At 36.6% G+C, this 26761-nt stretch overlaps 2 protein-coding genes across 4 annotated transcripts in view; one reads left to right on the top strand and one right to left on the bottom strand.

Moving 5' to 3' along the window:
* Nucleotides 1–2954, bottom strand: part of hibadha (3-hydroxyisobutyrate dehydrogenase a) — a 37555-nt gene extending 34601 nt beyond the window's left edge. Inside the window, exons 1-4 of the mRNA XM_079878463.1 lie at nucleotides 2727–2954; nucleotides 1876–2039; nucleotides 1632–1741; nucleotides 506–627 (exon numbers count right to left, since the gene is read on the bottom strand). Coding sequence (XP_079734589.1) covers nucleotides 506–627; nucleotides 1632–1741; nucleotides 1876–2039; nucleotides 2727–2796 — 466 coding nt within the window. The 5' untranslated portion in view covers nucleotides 2797–2954. The remainder of the gene's footprint in view (nucleotides 1–505; nucleotides 628–1631; nucleotides 1742–1875; nucleotides 2040–2726) is intronic.
* An 894-nt stretch (nucleotides 2955–3848) lies between these two features.
* tax1bp1a (Tax1 (human T-cell leukemia virus type I) binding protein 1a) overlaps nucleotides 3849–26761 on the top strand; it is a 30809-nt gene continuing 7896 nt past the window's right edge. The window contains exons 1-15 of one of the 3 annotated variants that reach the window (XM_079878461.1): nucleotides 3855–3981; nucleotides 4389–4521; nucleotides 5665–5891; nucleotides 8247–8349; nucleotides 8851–9041; nucleotides 10126–10233; nucleotides 17025–17146; nucleotides 17759–17849; nucleotides 17939–18094; nucleotides 19216–19455; nucleotides 19589–19765; nucleotides 19911–19986; nucleotides 20718–20953; nucleotides 23871–23957; nucleotides 24704–24884. In XM_079878461.1, coding sequence (XP_079734587.1) covers nucleotides 5697–5891; nucleotides 8247–8349; nucleotides 8851–9041; nucleotides 10126–10233; nucleotides 17025–17146; nucleotides 17759–17849; nucleotides 17939–18094; nucleotides 19216–19455; nucleotides 19589–19765; nucleotides 19911–19986; nucleotides 20718–20953; nucleotides 23871–23957; nucleotides 24704–24884 — 1963 coding nt within the window. In that variant the 5' untranslated portion in view covers nucleotides 3855–3981; nucleotides 4389–4521; nucleotides 5665–5696. Of the gene's footprint in view, nucleotides 3982–4388; nucleotides 4522–5664; nucleotides 5892–8246; nucleotides 8350–8850; nucleotides 9042–10125; nucleotides 10234–17024; nucleotides 17147–17758; nucleotides 17850–17938; nucleotides 18095–19215; nucleotides 19456–19588; nucleotides 19766–19910; nucleotides 19987–20717; nucleotides 20954–23870; nucleotides 23958–24703; nucleotides 24885–26761 lie in introns of all 3 variants that reach the window. The other 2 variants (XM_079878462.1, XM_079878460.1) reach the window with 2 other exon arrangements.

Below are 26761 nucleotides of genomic sequence, written 5' to 3'. Positions count from 1 at the left end.
AGACGCTCTGAAGGGATCTTATGCTTTTAAAGCTAGCTTGCTATTGCTAGCCTCTCCGAAATTGCCTACCCTACTTTTAAGGTAAACAATTACAAACATAAACGCACATTAAAAGGGACTGAAATTACTTTAGACATTTAAAAAAAAAATTTACAAAATTTTAACTTTCTGAGCTTACAGGTTAACTTCAGTGTAACTGATCTGTAAACAGAGCATTAGCCATAGGAACAAGCATCTATAGGTACATGAAATCAAAATGAGTAACACAAATATCCAAAATGACATCATAGAACAGACGAACCCAGACACATGCAGCACATCTGTGAACCTACTGATCACAATAAATCCTAAATGACAACACAGGTCAATCATTAAACAACACTTTACACTGTAATTGCATCTCCACAGTGAGCACTTCCAAGAAATCGAAACAACGTGGTCTTTTCAAACTCAAAGAAAATATTACGTTGATGGTAATAAGAGGTTGTTTCCAGATTGGTCATACCTCCTGACACTGGAGCATCCATGAACACTGCACCCATCTTCTCAGCAGCAATAGCCATCTCCTTGGACACAGATGGGTCGATGGTGCTGGAGTCAATGAGAAGGGTGCCCTTTTTTATCTTCCTGAAGAAGAGGACAAAATCAGGAAACAGAAGGCTAAATATAATTGGAAAGACAAGAAGCTTAGGAATATTCAAACAGGTCTATTGTGTTGTGAAGTCCAAATTTAGACATGTTACGTTGGCCTACATTTTAGGATGGATGGATGGATGGATGGATGGATGGATGGATGGATGGATGGATGGATGGATGGATGGATGGATGGATGGATGGATGGATGGATGGATGGATGGATGGATGGATGGATGGATGGATGGATGGATGGATGGATGGATGGATGGATGGATGGATGGATGGATGGATGGATGGATGGATGGATGGATGGATGGATGGATGTTGTTTAGGATTTTTTTTTTTATCTGAACCGTTCTTACCAAAAATATTAACTTAACTTAAAATATTAGCTAAACATTTACTTATCAATATATATATAATAAACAAATATTCTAAATAAATATTGTGTAATATGCTGATTTGTTGCTCAATGAACATTATTTATTATTATCAATGTTAAAAACAATTTAATATTTTTGGGGAATGATACATGCAAAACATTTTTTTTATTCTTTGATGAAAAGAATTAAGGTTCTTGCTAAATAAAAGTATAAAATCCTTTAAAAAAACAACTGTATTGACCCCAAACTTTTGAATGGTAGCGTATAAACCAGCATTATATTAGCTATCAGCCATTAAAAAGCAAATATTGGCCAACTACTAGTGTAAAGTGCTGTAAACTATTACTCCAATACTATAACATATAATGTTACTTTAGTACTACATTTTACATGCCTCCCCTCCAAGCTCATATTCTCCTGTAAAACACTACAGACCAGATTTCCCCAGATTTAAGCCTAATGTTAATCATTATAAATGATCTAGACAAGTGCTGTGCAGATTCATATATGCAATTGAAACTAATTTTTCAGCACTTTCTCCAATCTGTTAAAAATCAGTAAGTATGGATTTAAGAGTAAACACTGCTGACAGTTTATTCTGAGAGGACATACTTAAGAATGCCGTTGGAACCTGTGTAAACCTCAATGACATTGGGGCTGGATGGTAGCATGGTGATGATGCGGTCAGCTTTATCGGCCACTTCAGCGGGGGTGTCCAAGATCTGAGAGGAAAAGCAGGGCAATTATTTCCATAGACTCATACACAGATCTGTACAGTCTAGACATAAATCAAAAAAGGGAATGATGGTGATTTATTTTGTTTTGAGGGCATTTTGAGAGAAACATACACGTATACCTGTGCTCCTGAATCCTGAAGCTCTTTGCAAGACTCTGGGAAGACATCAGTAGCAATGACAGGATATCCATGCTTCAGTAAGTTTCTAGCCATAGGTGTCCCCATGTTACCCAGTCCAATAAAACCCACTGGGGTCTTGGAGGCCATTGATCTACTACAGGATACTGAAAAGCCACACACAGAAAAAAAAAAATGTATAATGCAATCTACTCTATTTAAACCGAAAGCCATAATAGTCAAAGAGTGCACCAAAACTGACAACAGAAGATGTTTTTAACATAGGTCTATAAATGAGTAAACATGTGAGAGCAATCCTGTAATAATCAATGTAATGTCAGTATTACAGGGGTCTAATCAATCAAATTCATATAATACAACATTGAGCACCATTAAGAAGTCTTAGATTATAGCAATAGTTTTCAAAGACTTTCAAAACCATACAGATCCAGATGTTTGGAGGAAAACTCAAAATAAACATATTTATTATGTTTAAACTGACTAAATGAGGTGACAAAAAAGCTTTAGTCCATTATCTGAAGTTGGTGAGAAGTGTCTTAATTTCATAACACTTAATTGTTTAGTTTACAGTTAAGCTCTCAAACCCCAAGCTGCATTCCACAACTTACATTTCTGATGCATAAAAACAAACAGTGACTTGGTTATTGTGCACAATGTCTGTTCATATATTTTGACATAAAAGCTCAAGTATATTTATACATGTTCACAAATTTTGCAGACTGACAAACAAATCAGATGAAAAAATGGAATTTCCAAAGTGCTCTGTGCAATACATTAGCGGTGCTTTAATCCCGTTGGACTGTCAATTAAGAATTAATGCAGAAATAACATACCCAATGTGAGCTCCACATGTTTATGGCTTCTTTTATAAAAATTCCGACACCCTCTTAACAAAGCGGCCATGCTTATTTCTCTTGACCTCAGCGCCTCATTGACAGTGAACGAGTCAGGAACTCAGGGGGCGGGCTCTATGATTGACAGCACCATTCCTCCAATCACTGATAAGGATTTGTCGGCGAGATATCAGGCAGTTTCTCCCCGAGTTCCTCCTGCTGTGATTTCTTTGAATAAGAAAAAAAAACAAAAAAAAAAAAGATTTCTTTGAATAACGTTGCAGGTAATACTTCTTTAAAGATTAAGAATGGCTAGACGTTTTAAGCTTCTAAGTGAACTTATGATCGTGTTTGTCCTTGCACATTTCCAAATCCTAGAGTGACAGTTTGTGCTAATCTCTTCGGTGTTCTAGGTGCTATATACATGAATATTTGAAAAAAATGTGCAATAAATTAATAAAACAAAACAAAATACATTTTCCAAATCACTGAGTGCACCAATAGTTTAGGGTTCCCTTTATAAACGTGGTAATTTTTTACTAGTTATGTCTAAAATATATCTTCACTACAAACTATTGTTTGTGAGGTTAATATTCAAAAATGATTTAAAAATATTTGTTCCAGTATCAAGAAAGTCATACTTTATACGTACTAAAAAACGATCTATATTAAACTATGCACTTTTGATACACACAGCCGTACATATATAGGAAGTTTTAACTTCCAAATATAATTTCACACTAAATATATTAAATGATCAAAGGTTGCATAATGACCATTTTATATTCCAAAACGTCTTGGGTAATGATTGGCATTTTTCCATAATTCCCACGTATGTTTTGGTGAAGCAATGCCCGATTCGCTAACGAATCGTCCTTTTGAGTCGGATTGAAAGGATTTGTTTACGAATCGAACGAAATCAGTAAGCTAATAGACAGAAAATTTGAAGTGAACCGAGTTTTTTTAACCGGTTCCAGTCCGAAAGAACCGAATTTGCTGGAAAGAGTCGGACCTCCCAGTCCCATCCCTATTTTGTTGGGGTTATTCACTAACCAATAGTAAACAGCGAATTTCTGTGACAAGAGTAAATAAACCAATCACAGGGCGCAACCGACCGGAAGTAGCAATGACGTTTCTAGATCCCCAAAACATGTTGACACCCGGTTCAGCTACATGACAGAGACTCGCTTAATCTGCGTTGTCTTGCAATCTAACCAACAAGAGTTACAGATCTTCAAGTAAACATGGATTACAGGTATAACGGATTTATTGAGCGACGGCTATAATATTTACATATAGCGATAATCTTGGAAATATATGATGGAATTGCATGCGGCCCATCTCGATGTATTTCGGGGTGGGATTGCAGTGCAGTGATTAAAACTCATTTTATCAGCTCATCCTTTAAGGACACCGGCAGTGATTATGTCGAATGATATATAGAAGAAATGCTGTATCATCTAGTATACTTCTAACTGTCATTAAAACCCGCAGTGACTTGGTAACGTTAGTTAGCAACATGATGCAAGTGAAATGTATCTAGAAAGTGGCTTTTGGTTAAAGAATATCATGTTTTAGTAAGACCTGGAATGAATGTTACGTGTAATGAGTTCAGTGCGCGTATATCATTTTCTATATTCATTCATTCTCGCTGTCATTGAGGTGAAAGGCCTGAACAGTGATGACAGCAGCATCAGCAGCACTGGCATCTATACAGGCCTTCTCGGCATCGCCCCATCCGGCCTGAAACAGGCCAGGTCTTCTTCATGCAGCTGCTCTTAGGCGTAAACCAAATGTATGTCAGCTAGGAAATACTTAAGCATCTAATAACATTTTTATTCAGTAGAATGATATATAGTTTATTGCAATTTGTGTATGGCTTAAACACACCATCATGCAATCTTCAATAAAAACTCCTCTAGCCTATAATATCACTAAACTTTCATGGTAACATCATGAACTAAATAGAAACTTATGTGAACATTAAAATGAATCAGGTGAGATGTTATGTAAGCTTTATGTAATACTTGATTCTGATTGGTTAATCACAACAAATGTTTCCAAAAAATTCCAGGGCAACGTTTCTTTAAAACCAATGTTTTCTACATAGCTGTGCCTGTGTTATGGGTTTTTTCCATGGTCTCTACAAGTAAGATAAGATCATTTCAAGTGCTGTCAAATCGATTAATCTTGGTTAAGTGCATCTAACATAAAAGTTTGTAAAAAAAAAAAAAAAAAAAAAAAATTATATATATATATATATACAAATATACATTTACAAACACACACACACATATATATATTGTAATAATCCTATATATATATATATAGGTCGGTTTCTTCAAGCGTCTTGGAGACGTTGCCACAGTTTTTTTCTGTTTCTTCATGTAATCCCAGACTCGATGATGGTGAGATCAGATCTCCATGTGGAGCATAATGGATGTTTTCGGACTCCTTGTGCATACAAAACTATCACTGGATTATTACAATTAATGGCAAAAGAAATGTTTGGCCTACTGACATAGTAAATATATAATATATAAATTATTTATATAATAAATACATAAATAACTGACTTAAAACCATTTTTTTTAAGAAAATACTAACGTGCCAAACGACTTTTGCACAATACTGTGCATACACAAATTTTTATGTTAGATGCAATTAATCAGTTAATCAATTTGACAGCACTAATAATTAATTTCAAATCAAATCAATATTTCAAGTCCATTTTGTTATTTATTTGGTAAATAGATAAGTAAATAATGCAGAATAATAATAATAATAATAATAAAAAACTCCTTCAAGGTGATACAGGTCCCAGTTGGGGTTTATTTGGCAATAATGACCATCTGACTGAACATTATCCCTATATTATGAAAGAGAAAATCTCAATCTTCATTATTTCTTTGTGAGTTTTTATTCCTTCTTGTTTCAGATAGACCAATCACAGGCTTTCCTTGAGCACTTATGATGTCGTCAGCCTGTAATACGGGAGTATCTGCAGGTGGAGGAGGAAGTGTTGTCATGGAGACATCTAACTTCGCCCATGTCATCTTCCAGAATGTTGGGAAAAGCTTCCTCCCGCAGGCAGCGCTTGAATGTCATTACACACTCACCTCTTTCATCACCCCACATCCCAAAGACTGGGTTGGCATCTTTAAGGTTAGTGTATATATATATATTATTTCATCCAAGTCCACAAATATCTGGTCTGTGCATGGCCTACAACATTCAGGTTTTCATAACACAGGAATGCTTTATGTAAGAAAACGATATCCTTCCATCCCGATTTATTCTCTCGCTCTTCCTTTTATGTTGAAATTTAATCTCGCACTTAATCAAGAGGAAATGAGTGCACGGAAACTTTACATCTTGTTAAGATACAATGACAGTTTATGACTCGTATTAAAAGCACTTCAAATCAACCAGATCTTTCCAGACAGCATTTAGAGTGGTGGGCTGCAGGGGAAAATGTGGATTGGAAAAAAGATGTTTAATCCACTCAATATCACTCGTTTTTGATGGTTAGTTTATGAGGGAAAAGGGTTGCGGTGTGAATATGTGTGTGTGTGTGTGTGTGTGTGTGTGTGTGTGTGTGTTTGTTTGCGTGCATGTGCTGTTGTGCTGGATGCTGTTGCCGTTTGACAATTGAATTTTCTTTAGTATTTTCTTTTGTCATATTTGTATCTAGTGAAATAAAAGGTATTACCTGCCATGTATAAATCATATTTAGATAATAGAAGTTAGACTTATTATAGACCATAATAAATGGATGGATAAATTCTGACAATATCTATGGACTCGTATTCAAATAATCAATGAGGGAATATAGGAATTATTCTCAGGCACACACACACACACACACACATTTAATACACACCTTAACCTGTGCTTTGTGCTTAGTGAACAACAGGCTCCCTCTGGTGGTATCGAGAAGGCACTGCTCTGAACAGACAGGGATGAATTGCATAACAGTTTAAAAATTACTCACATTTTCTGTGTGCAGATTTTTTTAATTAGCTAAAATATAATTAAAATGATTGAAACTCGTTTTTCAATTAAAAAGTGCAAAATTTCAGTTTTATATCATTTAATAGAGTATTTTTTTATAATATATGTTATTATTATATCTAAATAATTGTATTTGATCTTTTTATTTGTATAGTTATAGAAAGCTGCAGCTTTTTCATTTGTGCTTGTAATTTCCCTGTGCATGTTTTATAAAGTGTTCAGTGGTTTTAAAAAAATGGAAATCTCTGTTCTTTAATATTTCAGGCTGAACGTACATAGTATTCTTTATCAAGGAGGATGTTGAGGCACGTTAAAAAATAGGCTACCTTTAAGCAATTCTCAAAAATGCTGTGTAATCATGCATATACACATACATATAGGTTTGTGCGCAGACACACACACACACACACACACACACTCAGACAGGTACTATATAATTAAGTTGTCGCGCACATGCCGAACATGTTCTTATGCACTTGATTTATAGTTACGTCAGCCCTCTTATTATTTAATTTATCATTTATCGGTCCTGTATGTACAAGCATGGCTTGTTTGAAACACACTCGGGTGCCTTCTCTCTCTCTTTCCCCTTTTCTTCTCTGTAATTAATAGGTGATTTCTTCACAGATGACTGTGTGCCAGATGAAAGCGGAATACTTTCCGTAAAAAAAGAGATTACAGATGTGATAAATTGTAATCAAAGTAAATGTCAGGTAGAGTTGTGAAAAATTATGAAGACAAATTGCTGACTTTGTGCGTGTGTGAGTGTATCTTGTTTGTAACTGTAAGATGTAACTGTATGTGGCATGTTTATGATGGTGCATTACAATCTGTACTTCATTTCCATCATATTTCATTTAAAAAAGCATAAAAGCATATAATCACTCATTTGCGCACCCACAATGGGTGGTTTTGGAGGTGAAGATTTTACACTTGCTTCAAAGGCAGAAATGATGAAATCCACATGCACACACACTTTTTAGAGTAACCACACAATTTTAGGCGCCTTTGAAGCAAGTGTAAAATTTTCACCTTTTTCCCGGTCTTTTTTTTCCATTACGCCTCCTTTTCCAACCTTACACACACACACACACACACACACACACACACACACTGTGCCCCCCTTTCGCTGCTGGCTAAGAAGTGCAGAAGGGAGGCTAAGTGTTTCCATTCCTCCCTGATCTTATTGATATATATAACCTATGAAATTGATATGACACAAAGTATTAGGACTTTAGATCTCTCGCTGAGACTGCCTGTGTTTAATGTTTTGATAGTAAGTAATGTTTCTGTCTTTTTTCTCCCTCTCTTTCCATCTCTGTTTTGACTGGGTGTTCCTTAAACTTTTATATAGTCTCTGTGTTTATGTAGTTTCACTTGTATTGTTATGGCCAAACTCTTTGATTTATATGTTTTACTGTAACTGTTTTCAAAGGCCTTCATTGGTCTGGTCACGGAAGCTTTAGTTCTGACTCACTTCATGTTTTCTGTGTGTGTGTGTGTTAGGTGGGCTGGAGCAGTGCACGGGACTACTATACGTTCCTCTGGTCTCCCATGCCTGAAAACTACACTGAGGGATCCACTGTTCACTGTACCATCATCTTTCAGGGTATGCACTCACACACATGCCTAAAGTCAATATGTAATGCCTTATACAACACATTTTACTTCCATATTTTTCTTGAGAATTGATTGGATGGTCAAACTTGCTTTTATCTATCATGATTTGAATGGACTGTGAAAATGGGTGTTAATTTGATCTTAAATCCAAAAAGATCTTAATTTGTGTTCCGAAGATGAGAGGAAGTCTTACGGGTTTGGAACGACATGAGAGTGAGTAATAAATGACAGAATTTTCATTTTTGGGTGAACTCTCTCCAATATTTGGATTTAGACTGCAGTACCCATTTCAACCACTAGCAGTCAATACTACATACCGCACCTTTGTTAGACAATTGTTGCTAATTAAATCTTTGATGTTTTGTTTTGTTGGGGCATTTAGTGTTTTATGTTTCGCTTAATTTTCAAATGGCTTTTTTGTTGTTAGTTAGATAATACATTCGATAAAGACAAAACTGGGTAATCAAATACTCTGCATGCTGTTTCCTAGGTTATTATGTTCCCCGTAGTGATGGGGAGTTTTATCAGTTCTGCTACGTCACACATACGGGTGAGATCAGAGGTGCGAGCACGCCGTTCCAGTTCCGCCCAGCTACGCCCACAGGGGAGGAGCTACTGACAGTGGAGGATGAGGGGAACTCGGACATACTGGTTGTGACAACAAAGAGCGGACTACTTGAGGTATGCAAATCACACACACAAGAGTGCAAACCTTTGCCCTGTTCCAATACATAGTTAGGTACTTATTAGAGTGAATAAAAATAAATGACATTCATGACGACAATGAATACATTCATAAATATTTAAACATTTATTTAGTTCTGTAGTAAAAAGCATTGATTAACGGTGTGTTCACACTTGTAGGTCAGTTCGCTTGGTTCGTTTAATCCGGGCAAAAAAAAAAAACCTTTTAGTCCTGGTCAGCTTTGGCATTTTAACACCAAACCTAAAGATACCGAACCTAATGGCATAGGGATATGTTCACAACCTGATTGGTCGGCTTTTATTATGTATATTTCGCGATGGAACTTACTGAACATCCACAACAAATGATGCTGTGTGCTGGGATAAATGATCTTGTTGTATGTGTGTAGCCTACATATGATGGTATTTTGACCAGTAAAGGAGTCAAAACAGCAGCAGGAATCCCTCCGTCACACACACAAACAAACATCTGCTGCGAGGAGACACGGTTCTGATGCCTGTATCCAACTGTGATGGCAACATCACGACTATGACAAGAAAAAGCAGGTATGCTTGAGCATTCTGTCCTTTTTAGGGTCTCATCTTCTTGTTTTTGGTTCGTTTACATGTCTTTGGTCCGTGTTGAGTTCACATTTCATTCAAACCGCACCAGAGTTCGTTTGGAAGTGGACCGAGGCCCATCTATTCAGCCCATCTCGGCCCGCTTGAATTGCAATGAACTGCACTAACAGGGCAATCGAACCAAACATGCCAAGTGTGAACACACCCTAAAAAGTAGTTCCGATTAATTAACATGGATAATTTTAGCCAATATTTGTGTGTTCTGAGTTTTAATGTTTATTATAGTATCAAACTTTTATCTTAGCAAAAAGGAAGTTTTAAACATTATCCAAAATTGCCGCCTTTGAGTGTCCAAATCAGTCATCTATCAACTTCCATTACAGTCAGATGCTGTCTTAGAAGGCAGCTGCCTATGTAGATTGCAAGTCAGCTCATTCGTTTTTGGAACAGATCTTATGTCTGTTATTTTTTGGCTTATTATCTGTGTGTTTGTGAGCAGCAGCGTGTGGAGGAAGTTCAACAGGAGTGCATAGAGCTTCAGAAAGCACTACGCCTCCTCACGCAGGAGAGAGATCAGCTACAGGAGCGGCAGAGACAACAGAACCAGGTACTAAACACACACTCGCGTATAATGTTGGGCAGCCAATGAAGCAGCAAAGATGGCTTACACACACACAGTGTTTGCGCAGCATATAACACACCAGAGATCACAAGTTCAAGTTATCGGCACATCAAAGCGCTCTCCTGTGTGTGTATGTTCACATTTGTGCTTTAAGACTTTCTGTCTCCAAGTGTAAAACGCCTTTCTGTTTGACTGACGGTGAACTTACTCCCACAGAGCACTTTATCTTATCAGATAATGGCTGTGTGTGTCTCTGTGTGCATTACTGACCTTCCCCGTAAAGTCATGTGATTTATCCATATGCAATTCTGACGGTGCTGTGGATGATTTACTGAGAGTAAGAGAACTGGGAGTTTGAGAAACAGAGAGAGACAGAGAAAAGCTGACTTGGGCAACTGTTATCACGGCGGTGCCATGTCAACCACAGAGGGTAGACATGACGTCAATCGTGAACACACAGCCAGGAGTAAATGTCCACCAAAACCACTCAACTGAAAGGAGGAGACCTACCCGTTCACTGGGAGTCTGGGACAACAGCAGCCAGTCACGCGATTTTCTCTCTCTTCCTCTCTCTCTCTCTCTCTCTCTCTCTCATCTTCAGTTTTTCATACTTGTTTTGATGATATTTAAAGGTGCTGTAAGTGATTTCTTTTTTTAAATGCCACACATAAAATGTCAATAGTATTACCTGATACACATTGCTGAAAGGTGTCCTGAGAAATCACAACTGTCTTTTGGACAGCTTTGTGAAAAGTAAAACAATTGTCTTTCACACAGAACACATTTTTGCTATTAAAAGAGAGAAACGTTGGGTAGTGGAAGAGAAAAAAAACGTACGGTCTAGCTCCACGTTCTTAGAATGCTGTGTCATGTGCGAGACGCTCCAGAAGACACGAACACATCTTTTTTATTATTGTCAATGTCAAGTTAAATGCATTAACGTCTTTTAAAAAACTTTTTCATTTAGTTGGTTAATGTTGATTTCGCTATATTTATTCATTCCCATTAATAACTAAACATTAATTTTCAACCTAGTTTTCTTTGTTGTACCTGTAAATTAGTCTTTACTGCCCTTTACAAAAGACAGCAATGTGACGGTCATGTTACTTTTAATGTAGGCTATATACACTACCGCTCAAACGTTTTGGGGTCTGTAAGATTTATGTTTTTGAAAATATTGTGAAATATTCTTAACATTTTCTTTTCCAATATATTTTAAAGTGGTCATGACATGAGAAATCAAATTTGCCTTGATCTTTTGACATATTAGAGGTCTACATCCTGCAAGTTTTATAGCTTAAAATGTCCTCCTTATTATAAACAAAGCATTTTTTTTAATCAAGCTCCGAAAATGGCTTGTTTTGATAATGCGGGATCTGTGATGTCACACGTTCAAATACATTTGCATACAACATCAGGGAATAGTACATCATCACACCATAGGCCCAGTTGCTTTTTGGACATTTGCCTACACTGGATGTGAGTGTCTCATCACGTCAAATAGAACTCATTATAATCACTGACGCTGTCAACACTGGATACAGTATAAAGATGTGCGTCCAGTTTTTGACACATTCCACGCCCTTGAGTCTGTCGACAACAGGACAAATGAAAGAGTGAAAGAATGTTCGCTTGACGCGTCCAGTTTAAACAGCTCGTTTACAGACTTCAGAAAGATCCCAGCAAGTTGATGGTTTATTTTATGTGGCCACAGATCGCGTCTGAGGATTATGTTTTCAGAACCATTACTCGCGTACAATAGTGAGTGGGCGTTGATACTGTTTCCTATGCAGTGACGTTAGCCAATCATAACAGTGGCCATTTACTAAGCCTTAAAGGAGCTGCCCCTTAAAAATGAACCATTTGTCGGCGCCAATAGCCCCATGGTTAACGCGCCGACATATAGCGCAACTGCGCCTCCGGCGACCCGAGTTCGATTCCCAGCTCGAGGTCCTTTGCCGATCCCCTTCCCCTCTCTCTCCACCCCATGCTTTCCTGTCAAAATCTCTACTGTCCTATCAAATAAAGGCACAAAAAAAACAAAAACATAACTTGCCAAAAAAAAAAAAAAAAAGATCCATTTCAGAGAGAGGATCAGAATGAAGGTTAAAAATGATTGGTTTTCTTCATATATATTTGTTTATTTGTTTTTGGTGCAAAACTTTATTAACATTAAATGTGAACCTGAACCTATTAAAATAACAGAAAAATCCATGTCATGACGCCTTTAAAATGTAATTAATTCCTGTGATGGTCAAGGTGAATTTCCAATATTCAGTGTCATGTGATCCTTCACACTTAATTCTAATATGCTGATTTGGTGTAATGCAATAAAAAAAAAAAATTAATATCATTATGTTGAAAACAGTTGTGCTGCTTAAAATATATATTTATTTATCTGATCAATTTACAGTTTTTCTCGATTGTTTACACACATTTTCTGAAAGCATGCCTCACACTATCAGAACTAGTCTACACACAAATCAAAAAACACACACAATGGGCAAAACCCCTCAATTCTCCTGCAAAATGAAACTTTACATTCAAAACAATGTTATTTCTTCTCAAAATGGTATTTTGTTTTCAAATGACACACAAACCATCTTATGAATAGACATTTATAAGAACCAGTTGAACACTGGTAGTGTAAAACACTATGATGAATGGAAAACGCTTCTTCTCCATTCATCATAATGACATAGGCCTTTTTTTGGTTCAGTGTTACACTTACTACAGACAGTACATACATCCACATTGGCCATACATGGCCTCATCCACATTACGAGCAAAGTTTTCCCTGGCCAAGCAGCGTGGGAAATATCACCTAGCATGGGGATTCCAGCCATGAAAAGCATCAACTGCTATATCTCCACATCTTCCATAGCTTGGAGAAGGGGTGTACGTGTTTGTGGATTTCGGTCATACACTTTCCATCTCCAGGCAGAAAAAAATTCCTCAATAGGATTGAGGAATGGAGAATATGGAGGGAGATAAACAACTAAAAAGCGTGGGTGGGCAGTGAACGAGTTACGAACCAGAGCAGCCCGGGTACCTGAGCTGCTCTGGGCCGTCTATCTGATCTGGTGGAATGAGTGTGTTGTGATCAGATGGGCTGTGTTATAGGGGCCAAGGGTAGCATGGTGATGGATGACGCCGTGGTGGGTAATCGCTGCACACATTGTGATGTTCCCTCCGCGCTGGCCAGGGACTTCAACAATAGCACGCTGGCCAATGATATTCCTTCCCCTCTTTCGTCTTTCTTTGAGGTTGAATCCAACCTCATCAATGAAGATGAACTGGTGCTCCACTGCAGCCACCTCTAGCTCAAGGTCTCTCTGAAACACACATGACAATATCAGAAATAGACATGGAGTGGTCACTACTTTGAAGCACAATCATTATGATTACAATACTGAAATATTTATAATTTATACAGTGTTGAGAGTATGCATCAATTGTGGGATTGTATAGGACTCACTTGCACATAGTTCTTTGACTCTTTCTGAATTGCGTTCAAATGGCACCCTGTAGACCTTCTTCATCCTCAGATTATTTCTGCACAAGACACGGTCCAGTGTTGATAAGCTATCAATATTTTGAAATATCTCATTGTTTTCTATTATTTTTCTTTGTACTTGCCGTAATGTTATGCTGTTATTTTCTAGGACCATGTTCATGTTTTCAGTTTCCTGTTCAGGAGACAGAACACGTTCCTGACCACCTTGTGTTGGTAATATTTCAGTTCTGCCAAACAAATAGTAAAATACTGTAAATACTGTGCAGGAATACAGAGTAGGAATACATTTCCCAAATACTTGAAATATACTTTATTTTTACAGTCCTACAGAACAGTTCACAGGCAATACTGTACTACTGTACTCATTGAGTACTGTATTGATATGCAGTGCATTTCTTGCATTGATATGCATTTCTTACCTATTCTCATTTCGGAAAGTCCGGATGATGGATGCTACAGTGTTCCTGCTCAAATTTGTCTGTACTCTTTGCCAAGCCTCCCTCATTGTTAGACCATGGTTGACCACATGGTCAACCAAAGTGGCTCGGATCGCATCAGAGATTTACGGTCCTTGGCCTTCCTCGCCCTCGTCCTCGTCCTCCCCGTCCTCCTCCTCTTTCCAATGTTGGCATCCATTGCTCCAAAACACAAGAGCTCACCTGTTGCCCTTTTATGCTAAAGCTCTGATTGCTACTTGGAAAACTGTGTGACAGGTGTTTGCCCATGTGATGAGTCAGTGTGCATATTTGAATGGCAGTGTGTTCCTTGTGAAAACAAGAGATTTTCTGCATGAAAATTGTGCCAAATGCAGAGAATTGTGTGTAGTGTTTTGAAAAAAAAGTGTGTTTTAGAACAGCATTTTGAGTGTAAAGCAGGAATTGTGCTTGTAGTTTAGCAGAATTGGTTCAGGGGGGTGGTGCATGAGTTACATGTTGTGGTCGTTGTGTCTCAAGTACTAGTATTTGTGTGTAAACAATTGAGAAAAACTGTAATGAAACCTTGCTAAATAAAAGCATTATTTTCTTTTAAAAAAAAGTACTTACTCCAACATTTGAACAGTAGTGTATCGTTGTACTAAATGATTACCATATTCATGTACCATTTAAATACAATTTTAAATGCACAAATGAAAAAAATATTTATATGCTTATATTTATATCTTATTGTATAAAATAATTTATCTAGTTTATCTATCTCTTATCCCTTTTTAATTGTTTATTTATTTACCTATTTTTAACAGATTTTTCCCCTTTTCTTGCATGAAAATAGCTCTATTGATGGCAGAAAACAAGTAAATAAATAAAAGCATGTAAGTACCATTAATACCAAAAAATATTGTGGTGCTCCCCATACCTTTCATTTTTTATTAAAGGAACAGTTCACCCAAAAATGAAAATTCTGTCATTAATTACTCATCCTCATGTCATCCACTCGTAAGACATTCTTTTATCTTCCGAACACAAATGAAGACCTTTTCAAAGAAATCTGAGAGATTTCTGTCCCTCCATTGACAGTCTACACAACTAGCACTTTTTCACGCTTCATAAAGTTCACAAAGAGATTATAAAACTAATGCATATGAATCAAGCGGTTTAGTAATTTTTTTTTGAAGAGACACGATTGCTTTATATGATGAACAGATTGAATTTAGGCTTTTATTCACATATAAACATTGATCAGCGAACATGAAAAGAAGCTCAACCGAACCTACCTGTCGCACGAAAACAAACCTCTTGCGGAAGCTCAAACGTGTTGCATAACACGAGAATCAACCTCATTGGCTTTTGCTGAAGCTCAAATATGCTGCGTAACACGAGAATGAACCTCATTGGTTCTCGTTTTTCAAGCGAACATGTTTGAGCTTACGCTTACCAGAACTGATGTGTGAGTTGATGAATGTTTATTTGTGAATTAAAGCCTAAATTCAATCTGTTCATCATATAAAGCGATCGTGTCTCTTCAGAAAATTTGAACTAAACCGCTCTGTACATATGGATTAATTTTACGATCTTTTTATGAACTTTTTGATGCGTCAAAGTGTCAGTTGTGTAGCTGTCTATGGAGGGACAGAAAGCTCTCAGATTTCATCAAAAAGATCTTCATTTGTGTTCCAAAGTTTAACGAAAGTCTTACGGGTTTGGAACGACATCAGAATAAAATTTTTTGGGTGAACTATCTCTTTAAATATGTTTGGCTAATTTAATCCATTTACTACTTTATACCATGTTTAAATCCTGTCCACAAAATTGGATTTTCCCTCAACATCAGCGAAGAATTTGCACAAAAAAAAAGTCATTCCATTTGGTTCTGATGTGGTGCGGATATTTGAGTGCACAACAAAGCACATTCAACTCAAAAAGGGCCCAGAAAACAGCAGGATATGATTTGATTGGTTTTTTGGTCTTTCAGCGCCCCCTAGTGTTTCTTCTGGAGACCCTTTTGAAGTGTGTAAGTGTGAATTATGAGTGTCACAAAGGACAAAGAACACCACAAATAAAACATTAACACTTTTATAATTCTCTCTCACACCCCAGTCACACAAACCCTTTCATATGCCATAAGTGTGCGCGTGTCTGTTAAACTGTCAGAACTTACATATGAAAATAGACTTCCTCTTTATCGTGAGAACATAAGTATATATTTTGTGGCTGCTAATTTTACGACCGCACATTTTATTTGCCTGTGCTGCAATTCCGAAACATCATCGGCCGTAAAACACCACTAGTCACCAGATTAGCCGGAGGACAAGGCGTGTATGCGTGCTTTCAGAACCAGATGTTACTGTGATTTACTGATGACGACTGTTAAATATGAGCCACCGCAACAAAAGTGAAATCGAAGCCCCCTTCTTTTCATTCTGACATCATACTATTGTAAAAATGTAGTTTGGAGAGTGACTGATTCAGGCTAATACCTGTAATTTTTTGATCATTGTTTTCTTCTCTTCCAATTAAGTGTCCTGTAAACTACCACATTATTAAAAGTGTCTATGAATTCTGTCATTCCCTACAGATGACCCTTTGTTACTAGACTTATAACCTATAAGCTGTTTGTTAGAAGAAAATGGTAGGGAGAGGTAAATCTTCTAAAATAACATCTTTAAATTTTGTGTGTGTGTGTATATATATATATATATATATATATTGTTTAAAATAATTGGTTGGAACACTTTTGAATCAGTATTGGCCGTTGCAGCTTTTTGCTGTTGAGTATTTTGATTGGCTGGAAGGTGTGATTGATAGCATTTGCTGTCCAATAGCAGGAGCTGCAGAAAGGCCTGTGTGAGGAGAAGGAGGAGGCTCAAGCCAGAGTGAGACAGCTTGAGCAAGACCTGCAAGAAATCACACAAAAAGCTGTTCTTAAAGAGACCGAACTGGACTGGTAAGGCCCATACACACATTACCTGACATTAATATAATTAATGTTATTTACATATTTACAGTGGGTTCCAAACGTCTGGGACAACTAGTTAAAATGCTTTTATTGTGTATTTTTATTTATTTTATTTTTTTTCAATTTTTAGCAATTTATTTATCTCTGACTGAATACTTCCTAAATTGTAACATTTGAAACAAGAATTTTCTATAAAAATAGTGCTATAAAAATAGATTTTTCTATTATCAGCATGACAATTTGAGGGAAAATTGATTTGAAGAAGTAACATGAATTTCACAAGGTTTAATGCTTTAATGACAGCAGCACTTATAAAGCCTGATGATCATGTTCTCCAGAATGATTTGAGATGATCATCCAAAGATGAGCGGAGGCAAAAACATCTGATCATTTGTACAAAAGAGTTCATGTGATCAATGTCACTCACAAATTTGATTACTTGATTTGTGACACACACAAAAAATCTTAATTTTATTCCATAATGTTTCGGGTTATTTTCAGGTTTGAATTTGATTTTGAATCCCAGACTTTTATTCTCTATGCACTATATATGGAAAGGGGAGGATTTATATGCTGTATTTATTTTTTTGTGTCGTCCAGTTTAAAAAACAGGCTGCAGAAGGTGATTTCTGAGAGGGACGGTCTTCAAGCTCAACTGAAGAATGAGAGAGACGAGAGGGATCTTTACAAAGTGAGTGTGTGTGTAGTATCTGCCGGTTATAAAGTGATTAATCAGTCGTATGTCATGCATTGATCCACGTTGTGTGTGCACACTTGCAGTCTCATGTGCGCAGCGCCGAGCTGGAAAACACTAAACTCAGTGCAGAGCTGCAGATGCTGAAGGCAGTGGAGCTGAACAGAGAGGTCACCATCGCACAGTACCAGGAGGAACTGCACAGACTACGCACGGATAGAGACACACACCCCACTGATGTCGTAAGAGATGTCTGTTTAAAGAATATATGAAGACTTCAGGTGCAAAAACCATCTGACATTTTTCTTTTAAATGAGCATTTTATCAGGCTCCTATGTTTAGGTTCAGTAATTTCACTTTAATGGCAATGAAACGGTTGTTAGTCAGTTATTGAAATGCCTTGTTTTAAAAAATGTCACTGATAAGAGTATAATTAAAAACATTAGAATGCTCATTTAAAAGAAAAATATCAGACAGACTTGGAGAGGTTTTTGCAATTGAGGTCTTCATATGCAAATACAATAAATGGACTGTATATTCATATACACAACCGGTCAACGGTTTGGAATAATTAAGTGTTTTTTTTGTTGTTGAAAGAAGTCAGTTTTGCTCACAGAGGCTGCATTTATTTAAAAACACAGAAAAAACAGTAATATTGTTGAAATATTGACAATTTAAAAGAACGGTTTTCTGTTGTAATATGTTTTATAATGTAATTTATTCCTGCGATGAAAAAGCTGAATTCTCAACAGTCATTACTTAAGTCTTCAGTGTCACATGATCCTTCAGAAATCATTCTAATATGCTGATCAATGTTGAAAACGTTACCATGATACATTTCCATTCAAAAGTTTGAGGTAAGAAAAGAATTCAACAAGGATGCATTAAATTGATAAAAAGTGACATTTATAATGTTATAAAATATTTATATTGAAAATAAATGTGATTATTTTGAACTTTCCATTCATCAAAGAATCTTGAAAAAATTATTTCCACAAAAATATTAAGTAGAAGAAACTGTTGCAACATTGATATAAGAATCATTAATAATAATTAAGTACCAATAATAATTGAGCACCATCAGCATATTAGAATGATTTGTGAAGGATCATGTGACACTGAAGACTGGAGTAATGATGCTGAAAATACAGCTTTGCCATCACAGGAATTTGTCATAATATTACTATTTTACTGTATTTTGAATAAATTAAATGCAGCTTTGGTGAGCATAAGAGACTTTTTTTAAAAATATCAAAAATCGTAATTATTCCAATTAATTATCATCTGAATTATTCCACTTCTACTTTTGACTGGTAGTGTAAATCATGCGTCCTCTTTCTAATCCATTTGTGTGCATCTCCAGGGTCTCAAAGAGCGGTTGCGTCAAGCTGAGGAGCAGCTCCAGGCCACGCGGCAACAGGCGGCCATGTTGGGTTCTGAGTTACGTGACGCCTCCGGCGGGCGAGATCGCACCATGGCTGAGCTGTACCGTGCCCGTCAGGAGGCTGAAGACCTACGAGCCCTTTTAGCTGAAGCCCAGGAAGAATGCAGGCATGCTCAGAATCAGCTGGACAGGATGAGAAGTCAGGCATCACAGGAAGTGGTAACCACAACTGACCTTCCCTTATGTTTATTTGACTGTGAAGATCTATTAATAACAATATAAAGAACTCATGGATTGTTTAGACCCAATGTGAACTGAGAGATAACTCTCTTATGGTTTATTTTAATTTCAGGACAGGGCTGGAGTGGGTGTGGTGTCAGAGCTGGAAGCGGAGTTACAAAAGGAAGTTGAGGAACTAAAGCTGCGTCTGAATATGGCTGCAGAGCATTACAAAGAGAAATACAGAGAGTGCCAACGGTTACGAAGACAAGTCACCAAACTAACTCAGCAACAGGAGACGCAGCAGGGGGTGAGTTACTGCAGTTATGGCTCCACCCAGTTGTATTGTTCACGAAAACGCAACAATTAATCTTATGCTCTTAGAATGACGAAAGACCTCGTAGAGCTTGACATCAAGTTCTGAGAGAAATCTAAAAATATTGCACATGTTTTAGGACTCTAGCAGGAATGATGCCTCTACAGAGACCACACTGGAGTTACACACCCCAGATGCAGAGACACCTCCCACAGGTATTGACATGCTCAGAAATTAATCTCCATCGCACATCATCAAACTAGTTCCGATATATAACCGAACGTTCGTAGAAGTTCATTTACAAAGAATTCAAAGTCAGTAATAAAAGATTTCGGGTCAGTAAGATTTTGTCTTATAAAGAAATAAATCATTTTATTCATTAAAGGGTGCATTAAACCAATCAAAAGATCAAAAGTGACAGTAGAGACATTTTATAATGTTACAAAAGATTTCTATTCCAAATAAATGGCGTTCTTTTGAACTTTATATTCATCAAGGAACCCTGAAAATCACAGTTTCAGCAAAAATATTAAGCAGCACCACTATTTTCAACGTTGATAATAATAAGAAATGTTTCTTGAGTATCAAATCCGCATATTAGAATGATTTATGGAGGATCATGTGACACTGAAGACTGGAGTAATGATGCTGAAAATTCAGCTCAGCCAACACAAGAATAAATTTCATTTTAAAATAATCAAACAGAAAACAGTCATTTTAAATTGTAATAATATTTTACGACATAACTTTTTAATTATATATATTTATTCCAATAGTTCATAGTAGTGTCATCTGAAGCATATTGATATTTTTATTGTAATTGGTCTCAAAAAATGTAAAGTACATTTCAAATATAGGCCAATATATCTGTTATTGGCTTCAAAATGTACAGAATTGTTTGTTATTGGCTGTTATTGTTATTGAATTAACATCTTATATTTGAAAGATCAACATCCTGCTGAGATCAAACCTGCTGAGAGACAGAGGGATGATGAAGGTAGACCTGGACAGGAGGAGAAGGAAGATGAAGAGGAGGAGGAGGAAGATGATGATGAAGAGGAGGAGGAGTGCAGCGTGTCAGTAGAAGCTGAGCTTGCCTGCATGGAGGAGAAATGGAGAGAGCAGTGCACCGTCAATGAAAACCTGAAGCTCCTGCTAGCCAATGAGGAGAAGCGGTTTCAAGTATGTAAACACACACACACACTCACAGAGGCACATACATGATTCAGGTTCCTTTAATCCCACAGAGAAGAGCCAGCCACAGATACATACATTCATTTGCGTAAGAAGAAAAACTTCCACGGGGTGATTTTTTTTTTTAGGTCCGTTTCACTGAGGTATCACATTTCCGTCAGTCGTGTGTGTGCGCAACGGAACTCATAAAGGACAGAGCTGGCCAAGTGGAAAGGAGGTCATAAAGGTCTCTTCTTGTCTGAGTATTTAGACAAAGCTGGAGACACCATCAAAAGGAAAGTCTTTTATTTACAGCGTGTTTAAACGCGTACACACTTTCTCACCGGATGCTTTATGACTGTTTACTTCAGAGCAGGGTAAGATCTTAGTAAAGCCATTTCAACTAAACTTCAAACCCAAACAGGCATTTACAAGATGATAACTCAGAAAGAGAGAAAGAGAATGAGATCAGCAGAAAATAAGCTTGTAGTGTTTGCTTTCTTTCTCCGTTAGATGATAGATCTCTAGTTACAAAGACATAGTAAGGAGGTTGCAGGCAGCCCATTTATCAATTTGTCTCAGTTATACATACTATCAGCTCAAACCTGACGTCTCAGTTCACCAAAAATGTTTTAAATACGAACCCTAATTCGCAAGCCATGAATTCTTTTTTTTTTTTTTTCTGTAAAATGCAAAAAGAGATGTTTAATAGATTGTCCAGACTCTTTTTGTTTGGGGTCAGTGTGTTTTAAAGAAATGAATACTTTTATTCTGCGAGGACACATTAAATTGATCAAAAAGTGACAGCAGAGACATTTATAACGTTACAAAAAAAATTAGGTAACACTTTATTTTACAGTGTCATTGTTACATATGTTACATGTATTTACTATAGTAATAACTATTAATTATACATAATTACATGCAACTAACCCTAAACCAAACCAAACCCTAATCCTAACCCTTTGGTAAGTACATGTAGTTACTTAATATTACTAAGTATTTAAATGTATAATTACAGCGTAACAAAGACACCTTAAAATAAAGTTGTAACAAAAAATTTGATTTTAAATGCTGTTCATTTGAACTTTCTGTTCATCCAATAATCCTAAAAAAAGGATTCCACAAATATATTAAGCAGCACACTTGTTTTCATCATTAATAATAATTAAATGTTTTAAGAGGCATATTAGAATGACTTCCTAAGGATCATATGCCACTAAAGACTGGGATAAATTACATTTTAAAATATATTAAAAATAACTGTGTGCACTGTATTTTTGATTAAACAAATGCTGCCTTGTTGAGCATAACAAAAACATAAAAATGTCTTTACCATCCAACCCTCTACAATGCCAGTAAATTACTCACATATGTGACCAAATTTCACGAGAGGCTACTAAAAAATGTCTTTAAGTAACCAATGGCTAGTAAATTGTACAAGCACAGTTGCCTGTAATTGAGTTAGAGACAAAAAATAAATTTAGCGCAGATTTAATTCCATTGCCTGCTGAGCTTTACGCACCATTGCTTGGCTGAGAGCGCCCTCTGTCGCTTTCTCACACACACACACACACACGCACTCACCGTGAGAGATAGAGAGACCACATGCAGGGCTTGTTGACTGAACTGTCTCTGTCCCGATCGGAACAGTGCTGTGTCGTCATGAAAGTTTATCAAATGCATGCGTTTTTAAGCCTTGACAATTTAAACATTCAAGCGCAAGAAGACACAAAAGATAACTTGTGCACGCTGTGTGAGCAAACTGCACATCTGGAGCACGTGCCAATAAAGCGTATGACATCACGCAAATGCTGAATTGAGCTCTCTTTCACGTCTTCTTGCACTTGATCGGACAATTTCACACTGAATTATGTCAAAATGCCAGCCTTGGTGAGTATCATAGTAAACATAGTCGGTTGCGTGTTAATTGAACGTATACAGTCGAGAAATAAAACGCATGTGTACAGTATCAGTATGTTGGATCCCTGCATTATATCTTAAAGTGACAGCAGCCTAATATTCCTGCTGCTGTCTGTGTTTTTAATGTTAATCAAACAACAGACTCACTGCAAAAAAACAAGGATTCATCTATATTTAATTTATACAGTGAAGACTATGCAGTGACAGTGTTTTTTTTTTTTACATTTGATTACTTCATTAAATCTCTCTACATAATCTACCTAATCTGTTTCTAACTACTGTTAAATCTACCTGAAAAAACTTTATTTTTTTGCATCTTTGTTCTGTTGTGTTTATTTGTGCTATTGCTTGTAGCTTCATTTTATGTTATTTTGTTACTGTTTACTTTAATAGTTTTTTAAATATATATTTTATATTTATATTTAATATTACTTTTATGTAGAATTTTTTTATTTGCATTGTTCTTGCATTTCATGTAAAAACTCTGCCGAGCAAGATAAACAAATGTACTAGCCAATGGCGACTCGAGCTTCAGTGTGTCCGTACGGAGAGGGTTGCCATCCCCCAGCTTTTGAACTTTTTGAGTGTGACCTCTATAAAATTGTTTATTAAAAAAACTTGAACCAGTCATTTCAAAAGACATGGAAAATTAATCAAAATTTGTTGGTCAGAAAATGTCAGAGGCCATCCAAATTCTGAGATACATAAAATATCAAGGTTAAACTTCTATAACGACTTCTTGTCCATGTTTACACAAATTCTGTAATTTAAAGGTGTGTTGGTTAAGTTCTGTAACACTCGCGGCAGCCTGTATGTTTGAGCTGGCCAACCGGGTCGACCATAACAACATTGGCTCAAACAATGATGAGTTATTGATGTATGAATTTTTGCAACTCTAATTGGTGCCTCTAGTGATTTAGAACTACACACTTCACTTTCAGGTGCAGCTATAAAATATATGTCCAGATGTCACACAAATGAAATCATATAAATTCCTTCATAGACTCAGGTGTCAGAGAAGGACAGAGAGGTGTCCGCTCTGAGGGAAAGTCTTGTGGTGGTGACCAGGGAGAAGGAGAGACTGGAAAAGGTAAGCATTTATAGTACAAACCTGTTCTTGTCATTTTTGTTCTTATGAACAGTTTGTTGCTGTATACTTGTCTTTATTTGCTATTCAAAAATCCAGAAAGCTCTAATATTTTCCAAAGCTGGTATTATTAGCTCTATCGGCTAAATGTTAACGAGTATATTTAAATATGAAATACTTTAATTTGATTCTCAGCAGGTAAGACACTGAAATCAGATTGAGTGTGAATGTTTGAGCCCCAAGAGTCATAGCTAAATGCCACATTCGGTTCCCTGATTACCCATCAGCACTTGTGTTAAATGTTAAATGTGTGAATAATTCTTCTAATCATGGCTTACGGATATGGGGTCAAAGGAGAGGGGAAGAAAGAAAACGAGAAAGAGTAAAAAAGGAAAATGAGTTATATTCTGTGCAAGTAGTATTTAAAGACTGGTAATATTGAATATGTATTACATTAGTACTCAACATTTCAGTTTCTTTGGTTGGAATTTATTGGCCAAAAGAAGTTTTATTCAGTTTCGTGTAGTGTTTAAATAGCCGGTGTCTCATTTGTAACATTCATAATGAGATTATTGCAGTTTTCAGCAAACCTTTTGCAATTTCAGTCATTTCTTAGTGGTTACAAATTTGTATTAGCTAGTTTTACTGATGTTATAAGTGTTTCCTGTCGGGTATGTTGAGAACTCTCTTTGTGATCATATGAGATGCATTCTACAAATCATTTTGTTGACTCTTTGTTTCTCTTACAGGAGTTGCGGCAGTGTATAAACAGAGGAGAGACAGCAGGGAGTCGGAATTCAAAGGTCAGAGAGCCAGTGGTGCTGCGTTACCCACTGCCGTATCCACAAGACCCGCCTCCTCTTCCACTGGTGCCCCAACAGCCTGCTGAACTGCAGTACGGGAACCCCTATTCAGAGCAAGAGACCCGGGGTGGGTGCACCCTTCAGTCTGCTATTATTATTTTTTTATTTTATAAACCCATTTCCAGAAAAGTTCAGACATTTTGTAAAATGCATTGAAACCCACAATCAATGATTTTGTAAATTTTGTTGAACTTTTTTTTTTTTTTCAATTAAGTTTTCCAATGTTTTCACTGACCAACATAATTGTATTTAGCAAATATAAACAATTTTTGATTTTGATGGATGAAACGCACTACAAAAAAGTTGAGACAGAGGCAAAATAAAAGTGAAAAGATTATAGAATGTATCCAAGTTAAACTTTTTAAAACAGTCCACAATGAGCAGGTAATAGGTGAGGGTATCGTGGTTGACTGTAAAAGAGCTTCTCAGTCTTTGCAAGCAAAAATATCATGAGAGAATTGTCAAACAATTCAAAAATCACATTTCTCAATGCAAGATTGCAAAGAATTTATGTCTTTCACCATTGACTTTGACTTCACCATTGTGAAGGTACTGTATGTACATTGATGTGGTGGAGGCGTATATTTGGATTGTACAGAGACCTCTGGCCATCAAGATGACATCTTTCCTGGGAAGCAAGACAATGCCAGGCCTCATTCAGCATGTTCTACAACAGTGGTTTCTTAGACACTCTAGAGTGGATGTGCTTGACTGCAGTCCAGATCGGTCTCTTATTGAAAATGTATGGCCTATCATCCAAAGCAGAATCAGACAACGACGACCACGGACTGTTGAGCAGATGTTTTATATTAGGTGAGATTAGGCAAAGACAATGGTAATCATGCCTCTGTCCCAACTTTTTTGGAGTGTGTTGCTGCCATCAAAATCAAAGTTTGTTTATATTTACAAAATAAAATTAAGTTGGTCAGTGAAAACATTAGAAATATTGACTTGCGTATTAAACAAAGGTTCAAGAGAATTAACAAATCACAGATTCTTGATTTTATTGCATTTTACAAAATGTCCCAACTATTCTGGAAATGGGGTTGTAAATAAATAATAACATGTTTAATTTATTAACACATTAGTTTACTAGTAGTGAACTAAATTAGTTAAAAACAATGAACAATACTTCTACAGCATTTAAAAATTCAAAAATTGCGTCTGTTAACATTAGTTACTGCAACTAACATGAACAAGAACATTTTTATTATCTAACCTTCAGTGCCAGTCCTAGACTTCTGGGGGCCCTAATATTAGGAAATATATTTCTAAAGTATATAATATTTACTTAAGGGAAAAAAGCTAATGCTGTAAACTATACAGAGAACTCTCTCATTTGGTACATTACTATAATTAACTGTACATAAGAACTGAGTAACTGTACATTACATGAGACATGATACATTTCACTAAGTTGTACTGTAACTTTCAACACACCTTTTGATATCCATGCATGTTTTTTCATGCTATAACTTGTATTAAAGTGGTAGAAAAGACTCGTGCTCCGTGCTGCCGCTTGAACTGAGGTGCTACAGCAATCTGTCGTGTCACTTTTAAGGGCGTCAAGACACTATTTATTGCTTAAATCTCGTGATAAAATGGACAGAATTTGAAATCTCAGACTTCGTTCTTATCAGAAGTAACAAAGCACAAAGCTCTTGGTGATTATTAGATGTTACAAATAATTGTGTTATGTAGGGGAAACTGGGTACCTGGCAACCCTGGCTTGAACTATGAGTGATTCATAGGTTCAAATGGAGCCTGCTTTTTTGTCGCTATTTTTTAACTGCTAATGCGTTGTTGTTGCGTTAACTTCGACAGCTCTGAATTCAACATGAGACATTTTCTTCACACACAGTATAAATTGCAGTGTGACACGGTTTTTTTTTCCCCCGCCCCCTTTTGATTGACAGAATATAGTCGGCCCTGATGATTGGCTGT

Source organism: Squalius cephalus, assembly GCF_949319135.1.
Source record: "Squalius cephalus genome assembly, chromosome: 8".
Taxonomy (NCBI): Eukaryota; Metazoa; Chordata; class Actinopteri; order Cypriniformes; family Leuciscidae; genus Squalius; species Squalius cephalus.
The sequence above is the reverse complement of the archived record's forward strand: the minus strand, read 5'-3'. Positions and strand labels throughout refer to the sequence as shown.